This window comes from Pseudorasbora parva, chromosome 17 (assembly GCF_024679245.1).
Source record: "Pseudorasbora parva isolate DD20220531a chromosome 17, ASM2467924v1, whole genome shotgun sequence".
Taxonomy (NCBI): domain Eukaryota; kingdom Metazoa; phylum Chordata; class Actinopteri; order Cypriniformes; family Gobionidae; genus Pseudorasbora; species Pseudorasbora parva.
In genome coordinates, this window is record NC_090188.1 from 39,477,885 (window position 1) to 39,502,721 (window position 24,837).

The window sequence follows — 24,837 nt, forward strand, 5'->3', positions numbered from 1 at the left end:
CTAACATTGTAATTAATCATTTGATACAATGCACTTATATTATACATGTTTTTACATTGTACTTACTTTTAAAAAATACCTGCATGTAATTAATTTATGTAGTTACATTTGTAATCACACAGTTGGCACTTCCCTTACACCTAACCCTACCCTTAAACTGACCCACACCACCACACATGTCCCTAACTCAACCCTTAAACTGACCCACACCACCACACCTGTCCTTAATTCTACCCGTATCCCACCTCAATATCAGAAAAGGTGTTTGGCAATACTATTTAAACACAGTAACTACATTGTACTTATTTTTTGGTGTAAGTACATAGTACTTAAGGCCACCTAATATAAAGTGGGTCTGATGCGGTTATTATCATTACGTATGAAGCAGAGCAGGACTGAGAGTTGTGGGTCGCTGGAGCAATTGTTACACAAACACACGTCTCACAAGCTGCGGGACTTTTATTATGACAGGACGGGACACAGTCGCCTGCGCCATTTCTGCTTTTCCGGTCATGAGTGTGAGGTAAAGTAGCTCTGTTTATCAAATTAGATACATTTGAGTGTGTTTAAAATGATGTTATGACGTTACTCTGTGCGTTCGCTCAGCTGCTGCAGAATAAAACCGGAAACTGAGGGTACCGCAGATATGATGCAATCGACATACCTCAGACGCTATGCTCAGACGTCCCGGCTCATTGGTTAAAATAGCATTTTATTTCACAATTTACAAATAGATGGAAACATTTGGGATATTGTAAGTACTCAAGTGAACATAATATATAACACTGGCCTAGTGGTTTTTGGATATTTTACTGCAAACATACTACATAGTGCAACGTTAAGTGAATATAAACAGCTGTCAAAGAAATTGGACTTGTATTATTATATTGGATCTGTGCATTAGGCCTATAAATACTAGCTGATGTCTATAACATTAAGGTTAATCAAAAAACACAGATTTTACCAATATTAATATTAAGTATTTAATTTGTACACTGAACACTATAGTGTCATTTTACATTTCATATTTCACATTATTTTACATTTAAAATTTCTGTACCTGACTACTGTTAGACATTAATTTATTTGTAATGTTGACATATTGTAATTATTTATGCTTGTATTTTTTAAATCTATATTTGTTTGAACTTTATTAGTTAGGCTAGTATTAGTATTAGGTTTTGTTGTGGTACCAAAGTACTAAAGTGTGCTTTAAGTAATAAATGGAAAGCAATTTTTTTTGATCTGAAACATGATCCCGACTCAAAATGTAATTTGATCCGGACTGTGAGTTTTGTGATCCATAGCACCACTAGTGTGGACACTAATAGTTTTTTTTTTTGTGTGTGAATGGGTCTTAACATTTGTCAGATTATGTTGAGTTCAGTGATTCTGTTGAATAGTTTCTAAGTGCTGTGCTATGGTGCTTTACATTCACTTGTAAAATAGCTGTGTAAAAATTGCAGTAGATTAGCGTATAAAAACGGAGTCTTTAAGAATATGCATCAAATGAAAAATACAGGTCAAGAAATGTTGAAGACCATATGTCATGAAAATCTTTCTGTTCCTCTATTTACAAGATATTTACAAGTTTATTCTTAGGTTTCTAAGGAAGTGGTTGATTAGGAAGAGTTATTTTACCCTTTCTCCAACTTGTCCATTTCTTCCCTCGGGTCCCTGTGGTCCTTGATAAGCCTGCATGCATTTATACCATGACATTTTAAGCAAGCTAGTGGGTATTAGAAAACAATATTTTTGAACTTAATATGGCACTGCAATCTATACCTCAATTCCAGGGTCTCCATCTCGCCCTGGCAAACCTGGATCACCAACTATACCCTGAAATATTTAAACGAAGCAGCACTAAACATTCCACTTACTGGTCAACAAATAATTTGTTATTATGACCAGTTGACAAGTAACCAACCTTTTCCCCCATTCCACCAACTCTTCCTTTTGGGCCTAATATACCCTGTGGAGAGTAAAGAGAAATGTGCACACCAAAAAACATTTCCATCATTCAACTGACTAGTTAAGCTGAGCAGAGGATTGTAAAAACAGCATGATTTGTGGGAATGCGATAACTAGTTTACATACTGGCTTTCCCTTTTCTCCAGGTGTTCCTCGTTCACCGGGATCTCCCACAATCCCCTGTCACAAAGCAGAGACAGATTATAAACATCACGTCAGATCCCCAAGATATTTGCATCATTTTTAAAAGACTACATGCTTTACTACTTGTGATGTCAACGGATTGTATATGGCAGGACATTGACACAAGTTGGGTCAGAATCTGTGTGCAATCTTAGTAATACTGAATTGAGCTTTAATTTCCCCCCAAACCACCATATTTTTCAAAGCTGGCATTTGCAAACAATTTTGTTGATGTTTAAATTGTCCCTGCAGACAGTTTCATTCCTCTTCAAACCCCAAAAGATCAGGAATTTGAAGTGGGTTTCCTTGAAGCTTTGCGTTCCTTTTACCAGCCCCTAATGTCTTTAAACTGTCCCAAAGCATAAGAAAAGACCCTATTAATAGGCAATATTTTGTTTATTCACAATAACATTTCTTTGGATTTTTTTTTTCATGAAATTCCCCCTCAGAGTCCTAAAATATGTCCACTTTGACCTCCATGAATACAGAGATGAGCACATGCATGGATGATCCCATGAGGTGTCAAATTTTAAATTTAAGATCGACCCATGGCTTTTAAATGTCATGCAGCACATTGCAGAAGGTCCCCAGCCTGTTTTCATACCTGATGGCCCCGTGGTCCTCGAGATCCTTCAGCTCCGGTTAAGCCTTCATTTCCCTGTTCCAAGAAAGAATGGGAATTGTGAGATTTCCAACCAAACACAGCAACAAATGTTTTAGAGACAGACACAAACCAGAGTGAGAGAGAAAACATACAGTACCTTCACTCCCTGATAGCCCGCAATCCCCTCGTATCCCCGTTCTCCTGCTGCACCCTGGGAGATGTGGTGAGGAGCGAATGAGTCATTCATATCCCCAATAACACAATCCATCTCACATATATTTTATCGAAGCAAAGTGTTTTAGAACATAACTTACAACTTCCCCCAGATGGCCAGTTTCACCCCTCTCTCCAGGTGACCCTCGCACTCCCTTTGATCAGAGGCATACCATAACACGTATACAATGTCAGATGCATTACTTACAATGATGTGTTCAAGCAATGATACAGTGCATCATTTCTTTGTGTCACATTCGAAATTTTATACAATTTTATCACAAAAAAACACAGTCTATCAGTGCCATTGCATTGGATAAAAAAATCAAACCATATTGGCGGTTTGCAACCTAAAGGTGATTAAGTAATGCTATTTTTACCTTATGGCCTGAAGCTCCTTTTAGCCCTTTCAGGCCTTTGGGTCCTCTGTCCCCCTGTGAGAGAGAAGACGATTTGTCATTGCAAATCCATGGAGGCAAAGCTACAAGGCAGTCAAAGTGGGCTTTGCATTTGTATTAAGCATTACCTCCTGGCCTCGAAGTCCTCTCATGCCCTTTTCTCCTTTGATACCTTCTTCACCCTGTGAACACGAGTTGACCGATGAGTTGGTCTGTACAACAGTGCCAACCAAGAGACTGTACAATGAAGCCACTCACCTTAGGCCCAGGTTCTCCTATGTGTCCGTAATCTCCAGTGTTCCCACGTAACCCCTGCAACAAGGTTTGAGATGAATGCTTGCAAAATAACTTGTAATAGTAAATAGAATGTAACAACGGCAACAGATGCAGACTTTAATTGGCCAATAAGGTTGGTCAAAGACGTAAAGAACTCAGTTTACGGTGCTGGAAAAAGGCAGCATGTATTCCACTATATGACAGCCTGGAGCTACAGAACGGCTGGAAACGCTTCCCTCCGTGTTGGTATAAAAATGCACTTGACCAAACAGGATCCCTACTCACACAATTGAGAAACTGCCAAAAGCTTCCAGGGTTGTAATGAGAAAAACCTACATCTAAATGGCAAGCAGTGGAAATCTAAACTTCTTAAGGCCCGTGCACAGTTTGTTTTCTTGCTAATTTATTCCTTAAAATGTAAATTACACATATTTAACAATGCATTATCGCCATGTTGGTGATTTACTGCTTCAGAACAATAAAGAGTGATTTAACTTGCTCTTGCACCACAGAGGTCAAATGTGTAATTTGGTCTAATCGTCTAATCCTTCCCTTCATTTGTAAGCCATTATCATGCAGCTTTTTTCTGCACTGGTTTTGGGGAGAAATCTGTGTAATTCTCCAAAATGAATTTAAACATGGTGAAATGTGTTAAATGGAGCTGCGAACCTCTTAAGGCCTATTTCACAATAGGCGTGAAAGCAGAGTATAATCAACACATTGTTTTGAGCATTTGCACTGCAAGCCGAGGTACCAGATAGCGGTAGCAAAGCAGACACGGCAGTGCTGTAAATGTATTTTGTAAGTCTTTTTTTGCTATGCTGCTCATGCTCATTTAAAGCAACAATGCATTGTTTGTGGTCAAAACTAAACAAGGTTATATGGTCTAACATCTTATATGGTTAAGTTACGACGTGAGAGCTGTGCAGGTAAACATCACTACCTTGCTCTCAAGAGGCACACTAGTGACTGACAAGAGGGAATAGGTATCATCCTTAGCGTCCATGTTAGCATGCACAAGTCTAATGCCGAAGGTTGAATTAGAGCAGGACTCGAACCAGTGTCTCCAGCATGGGAGGTAGGCACGCTGACTAACGCTAAGGATTGCAATCTCTAACGCCAGTCGCTAGTGCATCACTTGAGATCAGGGGAGTGAGGTTTACTTGCACAGCTGTGACTAGCTGGCCTCCCTTACACTCAACCGCCTAAACCTTACTCACATCCAGAACATGGCACCAATGGTCAGGGCGAGAAGGACCGGAGGGCTTACACTGATGCCAAGTGGAAGGGGGACCAAATGGGAGTGAGGATTAGAGGGTTGAGTGTAACGGCAGCCAGCTAGGTGGAGCTATGTAGGTAAACCTCACTCATTAGGGATTGCTGTCTTATGTGTCCTTGTTAAGGTGCCCACATCCCATGCTGAAGACACTGGATTGAGTCTCGCTCGAAGCATGGTGAATGTACCGGAGGGGTTACATTGGTGCCATGACCCAGATGGGAGACACTGGTTTGGGCTCTAAGCGAGGTGAGCAGGACCGAAGGGGTTATTTATATGCAGCAATCTTAAACAAAAGCACTTGACAGGCTGAAGTTGATTAGAGGAATACATTATTGACTGCAGTTTCATTGCACACATTAGAAACATTAACCATTGTAAAACTGTTAGCATTCCCATTGGTCTCCGCAATGCGTCATTACTCTTTTGCATAACATTAAATTCCGTTCAACTTTGTTGAATTAAAGTCGCTTTGCTCATTTGTCACTTTCAGTGAAAGGACTGGTCATTATCAAACACTGAGTCACTTATCACGGTTAGCTAACAGCTTCCTCAGTGCATTAAATTTTGTGCAACAGCCACACTTTGCAATTAGTGGAATAAGCTTTGGGAATAGGGGATCATAAAACACAGTAAAGACTTTTATAAACTCTTCCTGGTACAAAAAAAGACCACACACCGCAGCAGATGTACAGTGTGTTTGCGGGGGGAAATGCACTCAGTAGGCGGTAAACGCCACATGGCCCCCCTCTGCTGCACAATCCAGAAGACAGATCCACTCCCACAGCGATCCAACTGTACTGGATTATCAAAGTAATGAACGTGCATTTTTGGAAAGATAGTATAGATACTCTGACTGATTAACACAAGCTTCTTTAATGTTAATAATTGGAAAAGAGCACGTTCACTCGGCCGCATGCTGCCGGGCTGACTTTTAAAGATATTATTCCAGCACACCACAGAGAACTGGACTAAGATCAAAGAGGTAAATTAGTCATAACTCTGGGGTGGAAAGAATCAAGTTTTCCCCCAAGGTCGCTCATGAACATGAACTGTGCTTGCATAGCCCAAATGTATACAAGTAATTAGATCCTGATGCGCTATCCCATGTCCTTTAATTAAGCTGATCGGCAGACATTGTCCTGTATATTTGCAGGGTCTGTTTAGACTCTAATGGCTTAGCTCCCTTTGAGTTCGTCTCAGAGACTCAGAGACTGACGCCACAACTGATTTTTCCATTTATTTATTTATACCCCTGCAACTTAAAAACAAGCGGGTGTACCGTAAATATAACGATTCTGAAAGCATCAGCAGGAGTGTTAAGAAACAGAACTTGTCTTAATCAAATATCTCAAATTGAAAGTAGACTTCCCTGTGTGTTATTTATAGGTCACATGAGTTAACCAACTGATCTAGGGTGTTTGAGAATTTTGTGTTGGTACAGTTGGCCTTTCTTTTTTTTATTCAATCTTTGGGACTGACTATCACCATTGACATTGCCAAAAATAAAATGCATTTGTGCACATGCGTTTTCTAGATGGTGTAGTCAATATACAGTTTTGGGATGCCTGCCTTTAACTACATCCCACATGAACTTTAAAGACATCCCATTCATAATCCATAGGGTTAAATATATAGTTGGGCCACATTGTGGGCCTTCAACTCTTCTGAGAAGGTTTTCCACAAGGTTTAGGAGTGTGTTTATGATTCAATGCTTCGGAACAATAAAGACTAATTTAACTTGCTCTTGTAACTTGTAATTTGGTCTAATAATCTAATCATCTAATTATATTAATAAGCCATTATCATGCAGCTTTTTTCTGCACTGGTTTTGAGGGAGAAATCTGCGTAATTCTCCTAAATTAATTTAAACTTGTGAAATGTGTTAAATGGAGCTGTGAACCTCTTAAGGCCTATTTCACATAATATGGGCAAGCAGAGTATAATCAACACATTTTTTTAGGGCATTCACACTGCAAGCCAAGCAATTTTTGCAAAAATGTATCCCAAAGGAGTTCTATCGGGCTGAGGTTAGGACTCTGCAGGCCAGTCAAGTTTCTCCACAACAAACTCGGTCCTCCATGTCTTTATGGACCCTGTGCATTGGTGCGCAGTCATGTTTAAACAGGAAGGGGCCTCAAACTGTTCCCACAAAGTTGGGAGCATGAAATTGTCCAAAATGTCTTTTTTGAAGCATTAAGAGTTCCTTTCACTGGAACTAAGGGACCAAGCCCAAACCATGAAAAAAAACTCCTCTACCAAACTTGGCACAATGTACTCTGGAAAGTCCTGTTCTCCGGGCAACCACCAACCCCAGACTCGTCCATGGGTTTGCCAGACAGAACAGCATGACTGGACACTCCAGAGAACACGTCTCTGCTCTAGAGTCCAATGGCGGCTGCTTTACTCCACTGCATCCCATGCTTTGCATTGCTCTTGGTGATGTAAGGCTTGGATGAGCTGCCCGGCCATGGAAAGCCATTCCATGAAGCTCTCTACACACTGTTCTTGGGCTCATCTGAAGCTGTAGCTATATATACGTGGCCTACAACTTCATGGCTGAGTTGCTGTTGTTCCCAATTGCTTCCACTTTGTTATAATCCCACTAGGGGGGCGGCAGTGGCTCAGTGGTTCATGTAGGTTGTCTACAAACCAGAAGGTTGGTGGTTCAATTCCCGGTTCCACTTGACCAAGTGTCGAAGTGTCCATGAGCAAGACACCTAACCCCAGCTGCTCCCGACGAGCTGGATGGCGCCTAAAATGTAAAGCGCTTTGGATAAAAGCGCTATATAAATGCAGTCCAGTTCATTTACCACTAACAGTTGAGTGTAGTGAGACAGTAGTGAGGAAATTTAATGAATAGCCTTTTTCCACAGGTTGCAACCTATCACGGTACCATGCTTGCGTTCACTGAGCTCCTGAGAGCGACCCGCTCATGCATAAATTTTTGTAGAAGCGTCTGCAGGCCTAGTGCTTGATTTTGGAATACCTGAATTCAGTGATTTGGAATGGTGTCCCAATACTTTTGGCAATAGTGTATGTTATGCCAATGAGACGTAGGAGAATAGCTGTCAATGTGGAAAGAAAAAGAAAAAAAAAAGGAACACTGGATATTTTGCCTCTGCTTATGTCAATTATGACATCTCACCATGGTGCTGAACTCATAAGATGTATCAGACATCAAAGGCATTACTGTTTTTAAGACATTCATGCATACATTGTAAATGAGTGTAATGTAAATGTTAGATAACTGTACACTCAACTTTACTATCCCGCCACATCCCAAATGATGAAAAAACCATTTGAATTCTGGTCTGACCATTAAGACTACAACACATTTTCAAAAGTTTTATTTTAATAAGATTTCAAACCACATATACAGTATATGTGGTGTGGATTGGGTTTGTAAATTTTGGATTTCATGTGGTTTTTTGCTTGTTTGGACTACAAACAGCTAAAGGGATTTGAGTCGTACAGTATAAGCCAAAAAAATGCCTGTCTGAATAAAGCCAAGACAATCGCTTAGAAACCTTCCCAGAAAACTATACGGTTGAACCTTTCCAGTTCATGCAAGATATTGAGAATTTAGACATATCTCAGAAAAGTGACAAGAAACAAGCAAAACCTCTGTTTGTCCCAAGGCTGAGGTTTGGCTGATTAGCATGCCCCTGTTAGCCATAATCTGGTCTGGAAAAAGTCGGGCATTGAAATAGCCAGTTTTTTTAAACAACAAATATAATATAATATAATATAATATAATATAATATAATATAATATAATATAATATAATATAATATAATATAATATAATATAATTAAGGCTGGCAGTTTCACGCGATACATAATTAGTTTCGGTAAAAAATTACTAAATTTTAACGCATTTAACACGCTTGCCTCGCCCCAGACCAATGTGTGCAGGGCAACAACTCACTGTGAAGCCTACAGACTGCCGTTAGAATGTCCATAAAATACAATATCTGATAAAATGCATGCGCAGGTTACTTTTCTTGGGCACCCGAGTCCAACTTTCACATTACCAATTTTTCATGTGAACCCGTTTCGAACTAAACTACCTGTGTGAAAACAGTCTCACATTTACATCATGATATATAAGCAATATCACACAACGAGAGCAATATCCCACCAATTCAGTTTTTCTGTCCAGAACAGCACAAGTTCCAATTCGAAACTGATCCTTTTCAACAGCTTAATAAAATAAAACAAATAAGTTAATATTGTGTTGTTTGTTTCACTCAGTTTTGCCAATGAAAATATAAAAACAAAGCAGAACTGTTTGTTTCAGAAGCTGATAATACAGTATTTCTTTTCTGAATCGGGTGAACCAATGATTCAGTGGACCATAAAGAAAACTATTACATTTACCATTTTCATAAAGAGAAAAATTTACTTCACTCTGAATGAATGAATGACTCAATGACTTACTCAATTAGACATTTACCGCTACCTACTTGCAGTTTTAGTTTCTTATTAGAGTATAATTTCATTAAAAATTATTTCATATTTCCATTTGAATAAAAGCATTTTTTGTTTAAACAAAACATTTTTATCAAGGAGCTTTGGTTTCTTTCCACCTCTGTCTTTGGCTTTGGGCTCGCTCAATTGGGGACACTTAAATTAACCCAATCTGCCCGCATTGACACTATATAATAATTCAAATGAGCTGTACAACATCACCATTTTCTCCAGAGCGCCTGTACAGCCGAATCAAATTATGTTGCATTATCTTCCTTTTAACACTGTGAAGCTGCTTTTAAACAATTAGACTAAAAAGCGCTATATAAATAAAGGTGACTTGATTTAAAGAGTGCCTGCAAGTGGGAATTGTATATACCGTAACACTGCTTTGCACACAGGTTGTTCTTAATTGTTTTGAATGCCACACACTTCTGATGGGCTTTAGTTATTGTAGAATAGTACCAGCCTATCTCTGACAGTGATTACTGCTGCTGTTAGTAAATAATCTACCACAGGATGCTCAGCCGAATGAGAGAAGCCACAGTGTTTACCATTTTCTCAAAGCAAGTCCTGACTCTTGTTTCCATCATGCTGTACTTCAATAATGCTTCGACTGCCATTTTCCACAACTTCACTTCCCAGACACAATCTATTCCAGGTTAATTCCCTCTGTCCTCCATCTCTTCTCTCAATCCTTTCTGCTGTTCATTCCTGACTGTGCATATTTGTCCTTTAATGCCCTCTCATTAAGACCCAACGGCTTCTGTTTGTTGTTTTACCAACTCAAACACAGTGGAGTCCAACACTATGGTGAGAGATTTCAGACAGAACTCTTACCCAGTTGCCCACTTTGCCTGGCTCTCCCGTATTCCCTGGCAGGCCTCTGTGACCCTACAGAAGAAGGGTACAGTTGTAGAGATTGCATTACATAGTATATGTTTTAAGAAGAGAGAAGAAAGGCTTTGGCTACCTTGGGTCCTGGCCGTCCCTGGACACCCGGCTGTCCATGTACACATTTACAGGTTGCTCTTCCTCTTCCTGCAGTTAAACCGATCTCAGCATATCCTCCGCACTGTTGAGGATCAAGCTGATGAGAACAGGCTGATGAACAGCTGAAGGCTCAAGCAGAAGAGCCCACACACAGGGCAACTGACTCACCACGCTGGAAAGTTCACAGCAGCCTTCAGAGTATGCCTGATCAGCATCACAGGAGACTTCCATCTTTTGCAGATCCACCTGGACAAGAAGTACGTACTCATCAGACATATTATTTACTCTTTCCCCGCCTGCGTTTTTGAAAAAAGTTGTCAGCATTGCTGATAATTTTCACAAAAGTTTCATGGCCCATGAACAACAAAAAAACTTTTTAGTCTAGCTTCATGCATTCCTTTTTTATCAACTTTTGAAAGTGGGTAAGTTTAATTAAAAAAGCAACATTCAACAAAAATCTGAGGCGATCATGTTTTTGGTAAAAACTACGTCTGGATGGGATTCAGAGCGATGATCAAAACACAGATGGAGTCCATCAACACCCCCAAAGCTTCACAATCCTGTAGCTCGTTCTGGGGTGACATTTCATTTAGTAACATTAGGCAATTTTGATTTATATGCTGTTATATGCTGTTATAGTTGATGATTGCGTTGTTTTATGCATATGATTACATATTTCTAGTTCTTCTTCACCTGTTTTGATCAGGAGATTCTGTACTCTTTCAGAAGATATGTAATGGCGGTGCCTAACAGTGAAAACATGGAAAGCCAGAAAATTCTATGGTGGTGAAAGAGTATTTAAGTATGCTTGGCTTATACTGACTTGGCTTATACCAGTATACAGCAAAATCAGTGTATTTGGCATATCCTTGTGCAATTTTCTTTTTTGATCAAGATATTTTTTCTGCAAAATTAGATTTATGGAGCCCCGCTCATGACATGCTGGAAAAAACGTCTCTGTTACGTATGGTTACTCTCGGTCCCTGAAGGAGGGAATGGAGACATGAATTGGGTCGCTTCAGGGAGCTCCTATCAGCTTTAAGATGTAGAGAACGGGTCAATGACTATTGGCGTGTGTGCTTCGCATATCGCACCCCGCCCCGCAGCGCGGGCATAACGCAGAAGTGATCACAACGCACTATTGTTTTTCACTGAGGAGCCAAACTAGTGACTCGGCCTGCAGTGATGGTACAAAGTGTGGCGACAGGACGTATGTCTCCGTTCCCTCCTTCGGGGAATGATGGTTACCATACGTAACCGAGATGTTTTCTTCAGGTCGGTCACGTTCGACGTACATCGGATGTCACTGACGAATTGGGATCCCTTTGGAAAACGCCACAGTTACTACCACTTCCAGCACCCTGCTAGAGCCCCTCAGACCCCGTATGTACCGGGCGGGAAATTCATGCAGGGAGAGTCACGCTACTCGCCCAGCCCGCACTTCCACAATTATCTGTCAGTGATGCTGACTGTGCCCAGGAAGAGGCCACACCCCTGGTGGAGTGGGCTCTAACCCCGAGCAGGCAGGGCACGTCTTGGGATTCATACTCCAAGACGATGGCATCCACTATCCAGTGGGCCATCCTCTGCTTGGAGACAGCCTTTCCCTTCTGCAGGCCACCGTAACAGACGAAGAGCTGCCCTGAGGTTCTAAGCTTTGCGTTCTGTCCACGTAGGTCCGTAGGGCACAGATGGGACAGAAAAAAAGCCAGGGCTGGGTCTGCCTCCTCCGAGGGCAGTGCTTGCAGGCTCACTACCTGATCCCGGAAGGGAGTGGTGGGAACCTTGGGCACATATCCAGGCCGGGGTTTTAGGATCACGTGTGAGTAGTCCGGCCCGAAGGGTCTGACGATCAGGTCATGCTTTCCTGAGGACTTTCCACCTACCAAATCACAGGGCCAGCTGTGTGCCAGGGCATCTGTGCCGAGGGTCCCCTCGGTCAGGGAATAGAACAACTGGCAATGGGCCGTGTCCGGGGCGGCAAACAGCCATATCAGCTGGACCATCTGGGAATGGAGTCTCCATTCTCCTGGCAGCACTGGCTGTCGTGAGAGCTCGTCAGCCACACGATTGAGCAGGTCTGGAATGTAAATGGCACGAAGCGACCTCAGATGCTTCTGATTCCATAGGAGGAGATGGCAGGCGAGTTGTAAAATGCAATGGAAGCATAGACCACTCTGTTTGTTGGTGTACGCAATGGCCGCAGTGCTGTCCGTACGGACCAGAACGTGCTTGCCATGTAGATGTATTTTGAAGCGGCCCAGCGCAAGAGAAACTGTAACAACTCAAGGCAATTGACATGTAATTGCAGTTGAGGCCTTGTCCACAGATCCAAAACTGCAAGCCCGTTGTACGTGGCACCCCAGCTGGTGGATGAAGCATCCGTGGAGACAACAGCATGCATGGATGCTTGTTCTAGAGGCACTCCTGCCCGTAGAAATGAAGGGTCCGACCATGGGCTGAAGGTTTGGTGGCATCTCAGTATCACTGAGACACAGAGGGATCCGCTGTGCCACGCCCATCCCCAGACTCGGTCGAGTAGCCAGCATTAAAGCGGTCTCATATGGAACAATCCGAGCAGCGTTAATGCGGCTGCGGATGCTATATGCCCCAGGAGCCTCTGAAAATATACTTCAGTGGGACCAGCGTCCTGCGTTTGAAGGATTTTATGCAGTTTAACACTTACTGGACGTGCTCCTCTGTGAGGGGTCAGGGCGACCGAATCTATCTCCAGCCTGAGAAAAGAAATCCCCTGCATGGGGCAGGGTTTGCTCTTTTCCCAGTTGACCCGAAGCCCAAAATGGCTGAGGTGACTGAGCACCATGTCCCTGTGTTCGTACAACTGCTCTCGCGACTGGGCGATAGGATCAGCCAGTCGTTGAGACAGTTGAGGATACGAACACCCTGCCCTCTGAGGGGAGCAATGGCCGCCTCCGCGACTTTTGTGAAACCATGGGGCAACAGGGACAGACCGTAGGGTAGGACTTGTACTGACATGCTCGTCCGTCGAATGTGTTGAGGAAGAGTCAAGACATGAAAGTACACCTTCAGGTCGACCGCTGCAAACCAATCTTGGGGACGGATGCACCTCACGATGCATTTCTGCGTTAGCATTCTGAACGGAAGCCTGTGAAGGAGCCGCTTCAGGAATCACAGATCCAAGATCGGCCATCACCCGCCGCTTTCCTTGGGTAAAATGAAGTACGAGCTGTAGAAGCCGGTCTTCATATTGGCTGGAGGGACCGGCTTGATCGCGTCCTTCGCCAGTAGGACTGCGGTCTCCATCTGAAGCACCAGGACGCCTTCTTTCAACATGGAGGTGAACTGGACACCCCTGAACTTGGAGGGGACGCCGGGCGAACTGAATCGCATACCAGAGTCTGATGGTACGGATGAGACAGCAGGATGGGCTGGGAAGCGCTAACCAGGCCCCCAGCGACCGAGCCAGCAAAATCAACAGCACCACAGACGTACCCGTAGCGGGGCAGCGAAGAGGCATGCAGGGATCCGGCTTGAGTGGCATGGTAGCGGCCCGTGGCGGGGTCTGAGTGTGCAGGGCAACACATACCTGCTTCCGCTGAGGGGAACACATACCTGCTTCCAGCAGGGGGCACGCGGGATGCCCACAAGCGCCCCCTGCTGGTGATTGGAGAGGCGCCTGAGGGTGACAAGGCATGGCAGCATCGCCACCGCCAAGCGTGCTCCCTTGGCACCTAGCGTTATCGGTGCCTCTTAAAAATTTAGAATTCAGAATTTTGGGTACCACTGGCTGTTTTTAACACCAGTGGCAGAATAGAATTTACCAATGGTTCTACACCTGGCCCTCCACCGGGGAAGAGCAGCTCCGGCCAAATCTGGGTGACACCTCCCAGCTGACTGACAGCCGAGACGGGTGGCATAGTGGGACTATTGTCCATGGCAACGAGCAGACTGAGGGGTCGCCAATGTTTCTGGACCAGGGTAGACATTGTCTGGCCAAGGGCCAGCGCTGTGACTTTAAATATAAATCCGTCATTGTGCGCAGCTCAACCTTGGCTCAGAACTACCCTCGTGCACTAAGGGTGCTGGGCAGAGGCAGCCCGCCAGTGGCACCACCCCCTCACCGATGAGGGCAGTGAGAGAGAGGAAAAACTTTATACAGATTATGGCATCATTGATGCACCATATTCTGGCACCAATGGCTCCACACTGACAAATTTTTCCCAATGCACACCCGGGAAAAAGGCAAGGGGGTGGGCAAGGCAAATTTATGTGTTCCTCCACACCTCAGCCAGCCAGGAAAGCATGGCTGTCAAGTATGAATCTGATTCAGCATGAGCACCCACTATTATAGTGGGAATCTCAGCATCATCTTCATTTTCAACACGTAACAGCCCTCTTTCCGATGCAGCGATTGACATCTGTCCTCTGCTAGGGCCCCAAATAAAATGCTAGGTCCCTTTTTTTTAGGGACCAGCAATCCCATCTCTAAGCTACCAGCAGGCATGTGAGATAGTGAGCATGGCCGTGAGATGGCACATGGCGCACTGAACACTCAAACCCTTTATGAAAAAGGCAAGTGAACAACACACCGACGTGGTCATGCTCTCATGAGAGAGCATGAACCACCCACGAACAGTCTCAGCATGCTGCAATTTGCTAGAGGAGTGGGGGGCCCACTGAGATGTACTCGGCAGGGTGGCCCCACTGAAATCCTCAGATCACCCAGACTTATCAGCCAAAATAGCTCTTTTCCAGATGATCAGAGAAGAAACTAGATAGGGGTATAAGTGAAGGGACTCAACCCCATTTGAGCTATCAGTGTCGAATGCGCATCTAGAGCACTGATTGACGCGTGCTGGGCAACCCGCACTGTCAGCCGACAGCAGACGGGGAAGGCGAGACGAACAGCGTGCTGACGTGATCCCGTTTTCCTGAGAGAACATGGATCACCCACGAACGCAATCTCAACATTGTTATGCGAGAGGGCTCGTGGCCGTCAGGACAGGAAACGCGTGGGTGGAATGATCTTGAAAAAGACGCAGTGTCACACCCGCGCTTCTCTTTTAGAAGAAAACTTGCTCTTTTAGATGTGCTGAATCACCCAGGAACGACCGAGGTCAAACACAGGAGATTAGTGCAACCTGTGCATGCATTCGCCATTTGGAACGCCCTCACCGAACCAACAGACCAAACAGTGCTGTGAAAACATCAGTTTATCACTGTATCAGTGAGCTTGCGGCCGTCGCTGATCGTGCAGTCTCATCAAGCACTCAGAGAAGTCTCTTCTCTAGTTCCCTCTTTTGTCTCTCTGCTGAAGCAGGAACCGTCTTCTTCATCAACACCGTGTTTGGCTCCAAAGTGAATGACAATAGTTTGTTGCGATCGCTTCCGCTTTATGCCCGCACTGCAGGGCGGGGTGCGATATGCGAAGCACGCACGCCAATAGTCATCGGCCCGTTCTCTACATCTCTAAGCTGATAGGGGCTCCCAGAAGTGATCCCAATTCAACGGTGACGTCCGACCTCGAACGTGACCGACTGAAAGGGAACAGTAGGCTAAATTGTGTTCATGATTTACTAATTTGTTCCTGTGATTTGCTAAATTATGCGCATGATTTATAAATCGAGGGAACGAATAGGTAAATCAAGGTGACGGTTTACCAAGTCCAAGAAACGAAGTAGTAAATTGTGTGCACAATTTACTTTTTTTCTTCCTCTGTAGATATTACGTTGATTCTTGCAGATTTCATGACACTTTCAATGTAAAATGTCCAGTGAGTTTTACTAAATTGATTGTTGTACGTATCAAAGCACATTCTGATCAAAACACAGGTGAAGAAGAAACCTATTAACCTTTTTTCCATATTGTGAGTACATTAAATGTTTAGTTTTTTTATTATGAAGCGGAAAAAGCTTCTATAGGAAGCAGATCGTCTGTAATGATAACTCTAAAGCTGGGGTTTCTCACACTCGTATGCAGTCATGATCTGATATTATTCATCGCCATGTATTAAATCAGGATATGTATTATCTTATTAGGTAGTTACCCAAAAACCTAAAAACAAACAAAACCAATGTTGATCCAGAAATGTAATTCTTTCATCATTCACTCATACCCCATATGACTTACTTTCATGCAGATATTTTCCATAAAATAAAAAAGTGAATGAGTGCTTGAGTCTCTCGAAATCCATACACCAAATAAATGAATATATAAGATGTCAATTGATGCCTGGTTTGTTAGGATAGGACAATATTTGGCCAAGATACGACTATTTAAAAATCTGGAATCCGAGGGTGCAAAAAAAAATCTAAATCTTGCTTAAATGTAAAGTTGTCCAAAAGAAATCCATGGAAATCCATATTACTTCTAATAATACATGTTTTACATATTTATGGTAGGAAATTTACAAAATATCTTCATGGAACATGATCTTTACTTAATATCCTAATGATTTTTGGCTTAAAAGAAAAATGTATAATTTTGACCCATTGTTGGCTATTGCCACAAATATACCCGTGAGACTTATGACTGGTTTTGTGCTCCAGGGTCACAAATGACAAAAACATTATAAAAGTAGAGCAAAATGTAAGTCTAAATCTCACTCATAGTATGGTGCATTAGGTTACAAGACACATGAGAACCAACTGGAGGAAATGATTTTCATCAAATAACATCAGCCTGCTATAAAAGTAACATTTTGGAAATACATTTCCAGTTCGTTACTTCTCATTTTGAGGACAGCATGAACAGCATGGTGGTGAGTAAAGGTTGACAGCATTTCCACTCAGCCTGATAATTCCTCAAGTCTGTCCCTGGTACTCACCGAGACAGAGCGGTCACCCACAGCCCTCTTGGCGATGGAGGTAAAGCCTTGCCGGATCACCGGCCGTGGCTCGTCCAGAGGCTCCACGCTGACCTCCTCACAGTCCACCAGGAGCTTCACCTGCTCTCCTTTCACACTCAGTGCCAGCTTGTGCCACTCGCCATCAAAGAGTTTCTCCACCCTCTGGAAGGTCCGCAGCATCTGTGCGCCTTGTGGGCTGATGTAGAAGAAGTCCAGGGTTTTGGTGTCGCCCTGAAAACGAAGGCCCACCTGGTCCCGTCCTTCAGGGTCACTGACTTGCCACAGATTCCAGGATGTTTTAGCAGTGTCCTTGGTTACTTTGAAGGTGGCAATGATAGAGTAGTCTGACGGTAGCCCGTCTGGGTAGATGTCGCTGGATGGAGGGATGGAAAATAACGTATTTCCACATTTAAAAAAAGAAAGACAAAATTTCAAAGCAGACAAGGCCAAATCAGAATGAACATGTGCTCTACTCCAGGTAACACTAAGTAACATTCATTGTTCCTGAATGAATCAGTGTTGATGAAAGAATTGGTCACTCTTTTAAGGGTTAGTTTACATGTATGCATTTGGCTTTTATCCAAAGCGACTTACATTGCATTTTAAGGTACACATTTTACAGTTTTGTCAGTTCTTGCTTTCCCTGGGAATCGAACCCATGACCTTGGTGTTGCTAGCACCACACTCTACTGTTTGAGCTACTGGAAACCCTAGTTTACCCAAAATGCATTCTGTCATTAACTACTCGCCCTTATCTCATTCTAAGCTTGTAAGCCCTTTTTTCTAGCCTAGAAATCTAGACGCACCCTAGCGGCAGCAAATCTAATCTACCGTAAGAATCATCTAGCCACTCTCAATACCCTTCTGAGCTGTAAACGCCTAACTCTTGCCGGGCCAATCACATCGTGTATAGAGTCGGTGGGCGGGGCCATAATGATGATGGCCGAGTTGTGTTTGCATGATTCTAGTAAACACAGTAACTGGTGAACGGCGGTCTTTCGATTCAGCTTTGACCGCGACTCTGGAAGACTTGGAGTTAAGCTTTTCTCTGAGAAAAGAACAAAGAACGGCACTGAAGTCATTCTTAAAAAGGGAAGATGTGTTCGGAGTTTAGCCGACCGCATACGGTGAATGTTTAATCTATCAGCGAGCTCTGTTTCACCTTCGTTGCTCTGGTTGGTTGTAGCGCTATCCTATCGCGTGCAGAGGCAGTTTGAAAGACAACCGTTTATCCCGCCCCTCGGATTGAGCTATCAATGGTGAGTTTCCAGACCAAACATCTTGATGTGGGTCTGGCTTGTCAGGCTACCTTCATTCATCTTTAGAACGCAAATGGAGATATTTTTAAATAAACCCGAGATATTTCTGACCCCACCATAGATAGCAAAACAACAACCTCTGTCAAGGCCCAGAAAGGTATAAAGACATCATTCAAATTGACCATATGTCTACATTTCTGGGGGAATTTTTCCAGAAATAAAATGCATAAATCTCTCGTCTCAGGGGGATATGAGGGGGAAAAGCAAAATCATTTGTATATACTCCAGGGTTTCTAGTAATACAAAGCCATATGCTAATCGCTGAAGTAACCCTTTAATTTTTCTCGTTTGTGTCATTCTCCATCTTTGCTCATATAATAGCCTAAACTAGGGCTGGGTATTGACACAAATTTCACGATTCGATTTCGATTCAGAAGATTACAATTTTAATTAATTATTTTGGAGATATCAGATACAATACATGGAAAAAAATTAAAGGAAAAGAAAATCTGAACTAATGCTGTAAAATATGGGAGTCAGCTGGTCCTACAAATTAAAAACAAATTATACAAATACTTAAATAACACTCAATGTTATTTATTTTTTATAATAATAAAGTTATAATATTAAATGTACAATTACATAATCATAGTTCTATTCCAATTATTTTTTTTTATTTTTTTTTATTAACATTTAAATCGTGGCTGTTATAAAAACTCGCCAGATGTATTTAAACATGCATTAAATACTGAAAGTTATAATGAATATGTAATGTGGTGCATATATTTAGCAAAATCTCTCTAGAGTAAATTTTTCTAGCTGACTAGTTTATGGACACTGGATATGGTTTTTTAAGTTGCACTTTATAATTTAACACACTGTTTATTTTGGGTTGTAACTGGTATTAAAGCGGAGGAGATGATAAATTAATGATCCTTTAAACTGAAAAAAATAAAATAAAAAATTACCCAGCCCTAGTAAATACAATGCAGCACTTCTGAGTTCTACGTCAGAATGCCGGCTCATTATTGGCTAGCTCCCGTGTCAGCATCACACGCATCCGTCATGGTGCCAGCATCTGCCTTCTGCCATAGAAGGCAATAAAATCCATAAAATTAAGGTTAAACCACTGAACTCACATGGACTATTTTAATGGGTAAATCTATTAAGGATGCACAGATATGAACATTTTGGCTAATACAGATAATCGATAATTCTTTAAATTTGAATGCCAATAACATATTGGCTGATAAATCTAAATCCAAATTTTTATAATATTTTTGAGAGACTGATTACAAAAAACAAAAGTCTCACCATTAAAGTGACCATGTCCCAAGCACACAATTATGATGTTCTCATTATGATTTTATGTACTCTATATAAGAGACATTGCTCTACATTGTATTTTCCTTGCTGAAGGGATTCCAATCATATTTCAAGCAATTCAAACCCATCATCATAGTGAACAGATCACATCTGAAGTGTCTCAGCTGAAGGCAATAATACATTATTTATCAGCTTTATTATATCAGACACATTTTCTTATCGGGCCGATAACAATGAACATATATCGTCTGTTACCAATACGGTGGCTGATATATAGTGCATCCTTAAAAATGATGCTCAATACATGCAATCCCTTGCAGAAATGTAAATGTTAGTACATAGTAGTTAAAGACACCTTAATATATAGTGGGACCAATATGTTTAATATTATCTCATAATTTGTCAGCAGGTTTATTAGGCTGCTGTCACTTTAAGAGCTCACAGACAGATTTCTTACACTGCTGCACACACATTTTCTTTCTCAAATCTCAACGTTCACTTAAAACAGAACTGACTGTGTGTATGTGAATACTGGCCAAGACCGGCATTTGGAAAAAGAATTGTGTATATTTGACTTTTTAAGCGCAATAAGCAGCAAAAAAGAACTCAATGTAATGCTGAGAGGCGGCTTTATGTGGGTGTGAGCACAAAATCTGTGAGAACATGCTTATGTTTTTGTTTAATAGTGGTCTTTTACGCTGACCTTACGTGAAGTTTTGCATTAATCTAAACCAAATGCTCTCCAATTGTTTCCAATTCCATTTTATGCTCCTGTTTGTTTTTTAAGAGAGCCAGTTTGTTGAAATTAGCAGTTAAAGTTTCCAAGAACAACGTTCATTTAGGCACAGTGTGGTTCTACAGCTCTCTTGTTTTTTATTTGATGTTGTTGATCACATTTGGTTTTTGTTTTACAGTCATGTACTTCTCATGATTCTTTGCTCAAGTAGGGGATGTTAGTGGGAGGTGGTTGTGGACAGCATTGTTGGCCCACACGCACAAAAGGAAAGACCCAGCGCATGCCATAACCACAGCTGACACGAACAAACAGCTGCTGGAGCATGAGAAAAACAGGAGAATATAATGCCAACATTTCAGGACTAGGACTGTGCTGTTTAAGAACTGACAGCTCTGCGTATCTGTGCTATACCTCGAGATAAGCATTTATTTGATCAAATGAGAATTAAAACCCAGATTACAGCAGTGGAAGATTCTGAGAAGCAAGAGCAGGAAATGAGAGATATTGTTTGGAGGCGAGCATGATTACGCTCAGTGGAAAAGCAGAAAGAGTGGAAAAGTATTATGTCAGAAGGACGATATAAATACCTCGTGCTCTTCCTGAGGTGGAGGGACGGGTTAACTCGGTACGCCACCGCATCTGGTTCAGACCCGTCGACCCTTCTCACCCCTCCAGACTCGGACAAGCGGAACTCTTGCAACAGGTCATAAGCTACAAATGAGAGCAAATGGACCGTTCAGAAGAAGGGAAAGTCAACTGCTTTCGGTGTAAATGCAAGATTTCTATTTTCAATGGGGTGACAGAGTTTATGGATCTACTTAAGCTACAATATACTGTTTTGCAGTATAAATTTAACAATACAATTATTTAATCAAAGTTTTATTCCCTAGCAACTACATGTCAACTAACTCTCATTAGAGTATTAGTAGACTATCTGATAACTCTTTATTTAGATGCTCCTCTAATAGACATAGTGATTATAGGTGACTTTGCAACTACGTCAACATATTCTAACTCTAACCTAACAGTATACTAATAGTCAACTAATACTCTAATGAGTGTTATTTGACTTGTAGGTGCAACGTTACTTATAGTCAACAGAATGTGCTACAGGGACCATCAAAAAAAAAATCAAACCAAAAAACCAATGGAAACATTTGGATATGTAATCTGGATATTGAATTAAGCTGAAAGAGGGTTTCCACACATGACAGAGTTCAATCTTCATCAAGTAACCCTAGAGCACAGGTGACGACACACTGGGCAGAAATCACTTAAAGAGGTCCGTGCTTCCCTCTACTGGTCAATATGAGGAGCAAACGCACACTTTCATTGCTATATTGACTGGACTGCATCTGATATCTAGCTGTCTACACATGCAGAGATTCTCATTGATATCTTAAAACCTGAGGTCCATTTCAGTTACATTGAAACAAGGATCATACTGAATTTTGCAGCCAGGTCGATTCTTACTTGGTAATTCCTGACATCTGACGAGGCCAGAGAAAGCCATGAGGATTGTGAGAACCAGCATTTTGCTCAAAGCTGGGATTTTGGAAATCAAGACAGTCAGGATTTAAATGTGCCTGCGAAAGGGACAAAGATAAGATACTGTACAACTGCACTCTCAAAAAACAGAGCACAAAATTGTACCTTTTAATGTACAAGTGGCCATCACTGTGGTACATTTTGGTACCTCTACGTAGAGAAAAATAATGGTAAAATATTGTACTCTAAGGACCAATTGTGTAAGGTACAGTTATACGGTTTGTTTCCCAAGGAACGAAATTATACCTCCATTAAATTTTTTGTCTGGAAGTGTGTGACAACTACAAAAATAATATATAATATATTACATCAAAATTTAACAAAATTGAAAACAACGGCATATAACACTAGCAAAACCTTTCTGTTAATATACACATGATATTATATTTAACTAGCATTTCAGCTTCAAATGCATTTGTGCAAATGTGAAGGAGGTTGCTGTGAAAAAACACTGACAAGATGCACATTTACTGTACTTATTCACATGAACACAAAATCATTTCTTTGTAAGCACTATTTTAAGGTACATATCTCTGTGATTAAATGAGTTTAGAAAACTTGGACAATCAATACTAACAAAAAGAAATAAAAACACTAATATATACATCGATGCAATAAACGTTACAGTAAATGCCATCAAGTAATCTTAAAAGTCAAGTTTTCTGCTGAATAATAATGGTTTAAAACCCGCCATCTCACATTTTAAATGAAGTAAAAATCAGTTGCTTTTAAATTCGCTATGAAAACACATCATTTACTTACATATTCTTGTGAAGCTGTTCACTGCAGATTGGTCCTTGGCTGTTCCAGCAGTGATCATAAAGGCAATTTTAAAGAAGCATCTCTGCTTCCCAGTGGTGTCTTCAGCCTAAACCTGTGGAGAAGAAAACCTGACCATGAGCTCCACTCCACCCTCGGGCCCGAGAGGCCTTCATCCCTTCAGCACATTATCCTATGCAAACACTGACCTCCACATTCTTCACACAACCATTCTGCAGTCAAACGTTGCATCTGGGGACGTTTTCATCCATGCTGGTGCGTTAATGCATTATGTGTGGCAGCAGCATCCTATAGACTTCATACAGTTTTAAACATGATCTATGGCTGATGCTACAAAAATGACCACTAAGTTTTTACACAGATTATATTCATAACATTTTGAGCATACCAATTTGGGAATACAGATAGAATCATAAAAAAGCACACATTTTACCAAACTAGATCTTATAGCTGAACTCTCAGACATCAAAAACAGGAAAAGTCCAACTATCTGTGTTAGGTCTTCGGCAGACAGTGTATCACTGTCTAGATAGCGCACTAGGAGACAGATGTAGTATGTCGCAGATAGGCACTAGCAGAGCTCTGCAAACATTCTGTAGGCCACAAACGGACCTAAACTCCTAACCAGGCCTCAGTGGGAATATATGCTACACAATCAGAACGGCGAGAGAAAACACTAACATATATTTAAGGGATTGGGTCAAGCCTCTTTACTTAAATCCAGATCTATTTTTAAATCAAATCCTAAAAATGACATTTGTACAGACTGGTGGTGCTGCTGGCGGTCCAGGTCCACTTTCCTGTAGAATTCATCTCCAGCCCTGATCAAAAACACCTGAACAAACTAATCCAGGTCTTTAGTAACAGAAGGCTATGGATGAGTTTGATCAGGGCTGGAGAGAAACTCTGCAGGACAGTGTGGATCTCAAGGGCTTGAGTTTCCCAGCGCTGATGAAGGTGTAAGCATTCGATTCACATCGTTTTCATAATGAGCCATTGTGTCCTACGGGACATTGTCTGGAAAGTTATAGGTAATCACACAAAAGCCAAAATATGCCAGTGAAAATATAGTAAGAGAGCAACTAGATACCCCAGATTTTTCTTTCATTTGGTTCCTCTCTGGTATAGGTTTTGACACCAGAAAAGGGTCTCGCAATTTAAACATTTTCTACTCTTACACTATCAGAAAAATGGGTAACACTTTACAATACTGTACCATTATCAATGAACTACACAGGAACAAATGAGTAACACATTATTAACGCACTAGTGTAACTACTATTAATTAAAGGCACAATATGTCAGATGTCTTTTATTTAAAATATCCAAAAACCACTAGAACAATGTTATATATTTTAGTGACTTGTGTGCTTACATTATCCCAAATGTTTCCAAAAATGTATAAATCCAGAGAAATAAGCCATTTTAACCAGGACACGGACCATGTCGCCTATCAATGACATCATACCCACGTTACCCTGGATTTCCGGTTTTATTTTATTTGTAGAAACCATGGAAACACCAAAGACACTTTAATATGTGATGTGTTTTATTAGACAGCTGGGCAACTTTTTGGATCATTCATGGACAAAAAAAACAACTAATCATTGATACAGCTCAACACAGTTATTCTTATTGTTCAAATCTGGTGTTTTTGATTTACAGCCCTGATCCATCGAGGTATGTACTCCACTAGACCCCTGAAGGTGTGCTGTGGTATCTGGCACCAAGATGTTAGCAGCATATCCTTTAAGTCCTGTAAGTTTTCAAATGAAAGATTGGTATCAAAGAGCACACCCAGGTTAGAGCTGCGTATTGTGAGCTTAACAATGTAAACTGACACCATGCTTCCTGATGATATCTCCTAGAAGTAGCATGTACAGAAAAGCAATGGTCATAGCACTGAGCCTTGCGGTACTCCATACTGAAATTGTGATTGGTGCAACATCTCTTCATTTACAGCTACAAACTGA

The 24,837-nt window shown here is 41.6% G+C and overlaps 1 protein-coding gene across 1 annotated transcript in view; it reads right to left on the minus strand.

Annotated features, from left to right (window-relative positions):
- The window catches only part of zmp:0000000760 (collagen alpha-1(IX) chain), a 35,763-nt gene extending 13,676 nt beyond the window's left edge, over window positions 1-22,087 (minus strand). The window contains exons 1-16 of the mRNA XM_067421698.1: window positions 22,010-22,087; window positions 21,124-21,247; window positions 17,195-17,588; window positions 10,555-10,632; window positions 10,367-10,468; window positions 10,234-10,287; window positions 3,628-3,681; window positions 3,498-3,551; window positions 3,352-3,405; window positions 3,073-3,126; window positions 2,916-2,969; window positions 2,759-2,812; window positions 2,098-2,151; window positions 1,928-1,972; window positions 1,786-1,839; window positions 1,642-1,695 (exon numbers count right to left, since the gene is read on the minus strand). Coding sequence (XP_067277799.1) covers window positions 1,642-1,695; window positions 1,786-1,839; window positions 1,928-1,972; window positions 2,098-2,151; window positions 2,759-2,812; window positions 2,916-2,969; window positions 3,073-3,126; window positions 3,352-3,405; window positions 3,498-3,551; window positions 3,628-3,681; window positions 10,234-10,287; window positions 10,367-10,468; window positions 10,555-10,632; window positions 17,195-17,588; window positions 21,124-21,247; window positions 22,010-22,070 — 1,344 coding nt within the window. The 5' untranslated portion in view covers window positions 22,071-22,087. The remainder of the gene's footprint in view (window positions 1-1,641; window positions 1,696-1,785; window positions 1,840-1,927; window positions 1,973-2,097; window positions 2,152-2,758; window positions 2,813-2,915; window positions 2,970-3,072; window positions 3,127-3,351; window positions 3,406-3,497; window positions 3,552-3,627; window positions 3,682-10,233; window positions 10,288-10,366; window positions 10,469-10,554; window positions 10,633-17,194; window positions 17,589-21,123; window positions 21,248-22,009) is intronic.
- Between the last annotated feature and the right edge of the window lie 2,750 nt (window positions 22,088-24,837).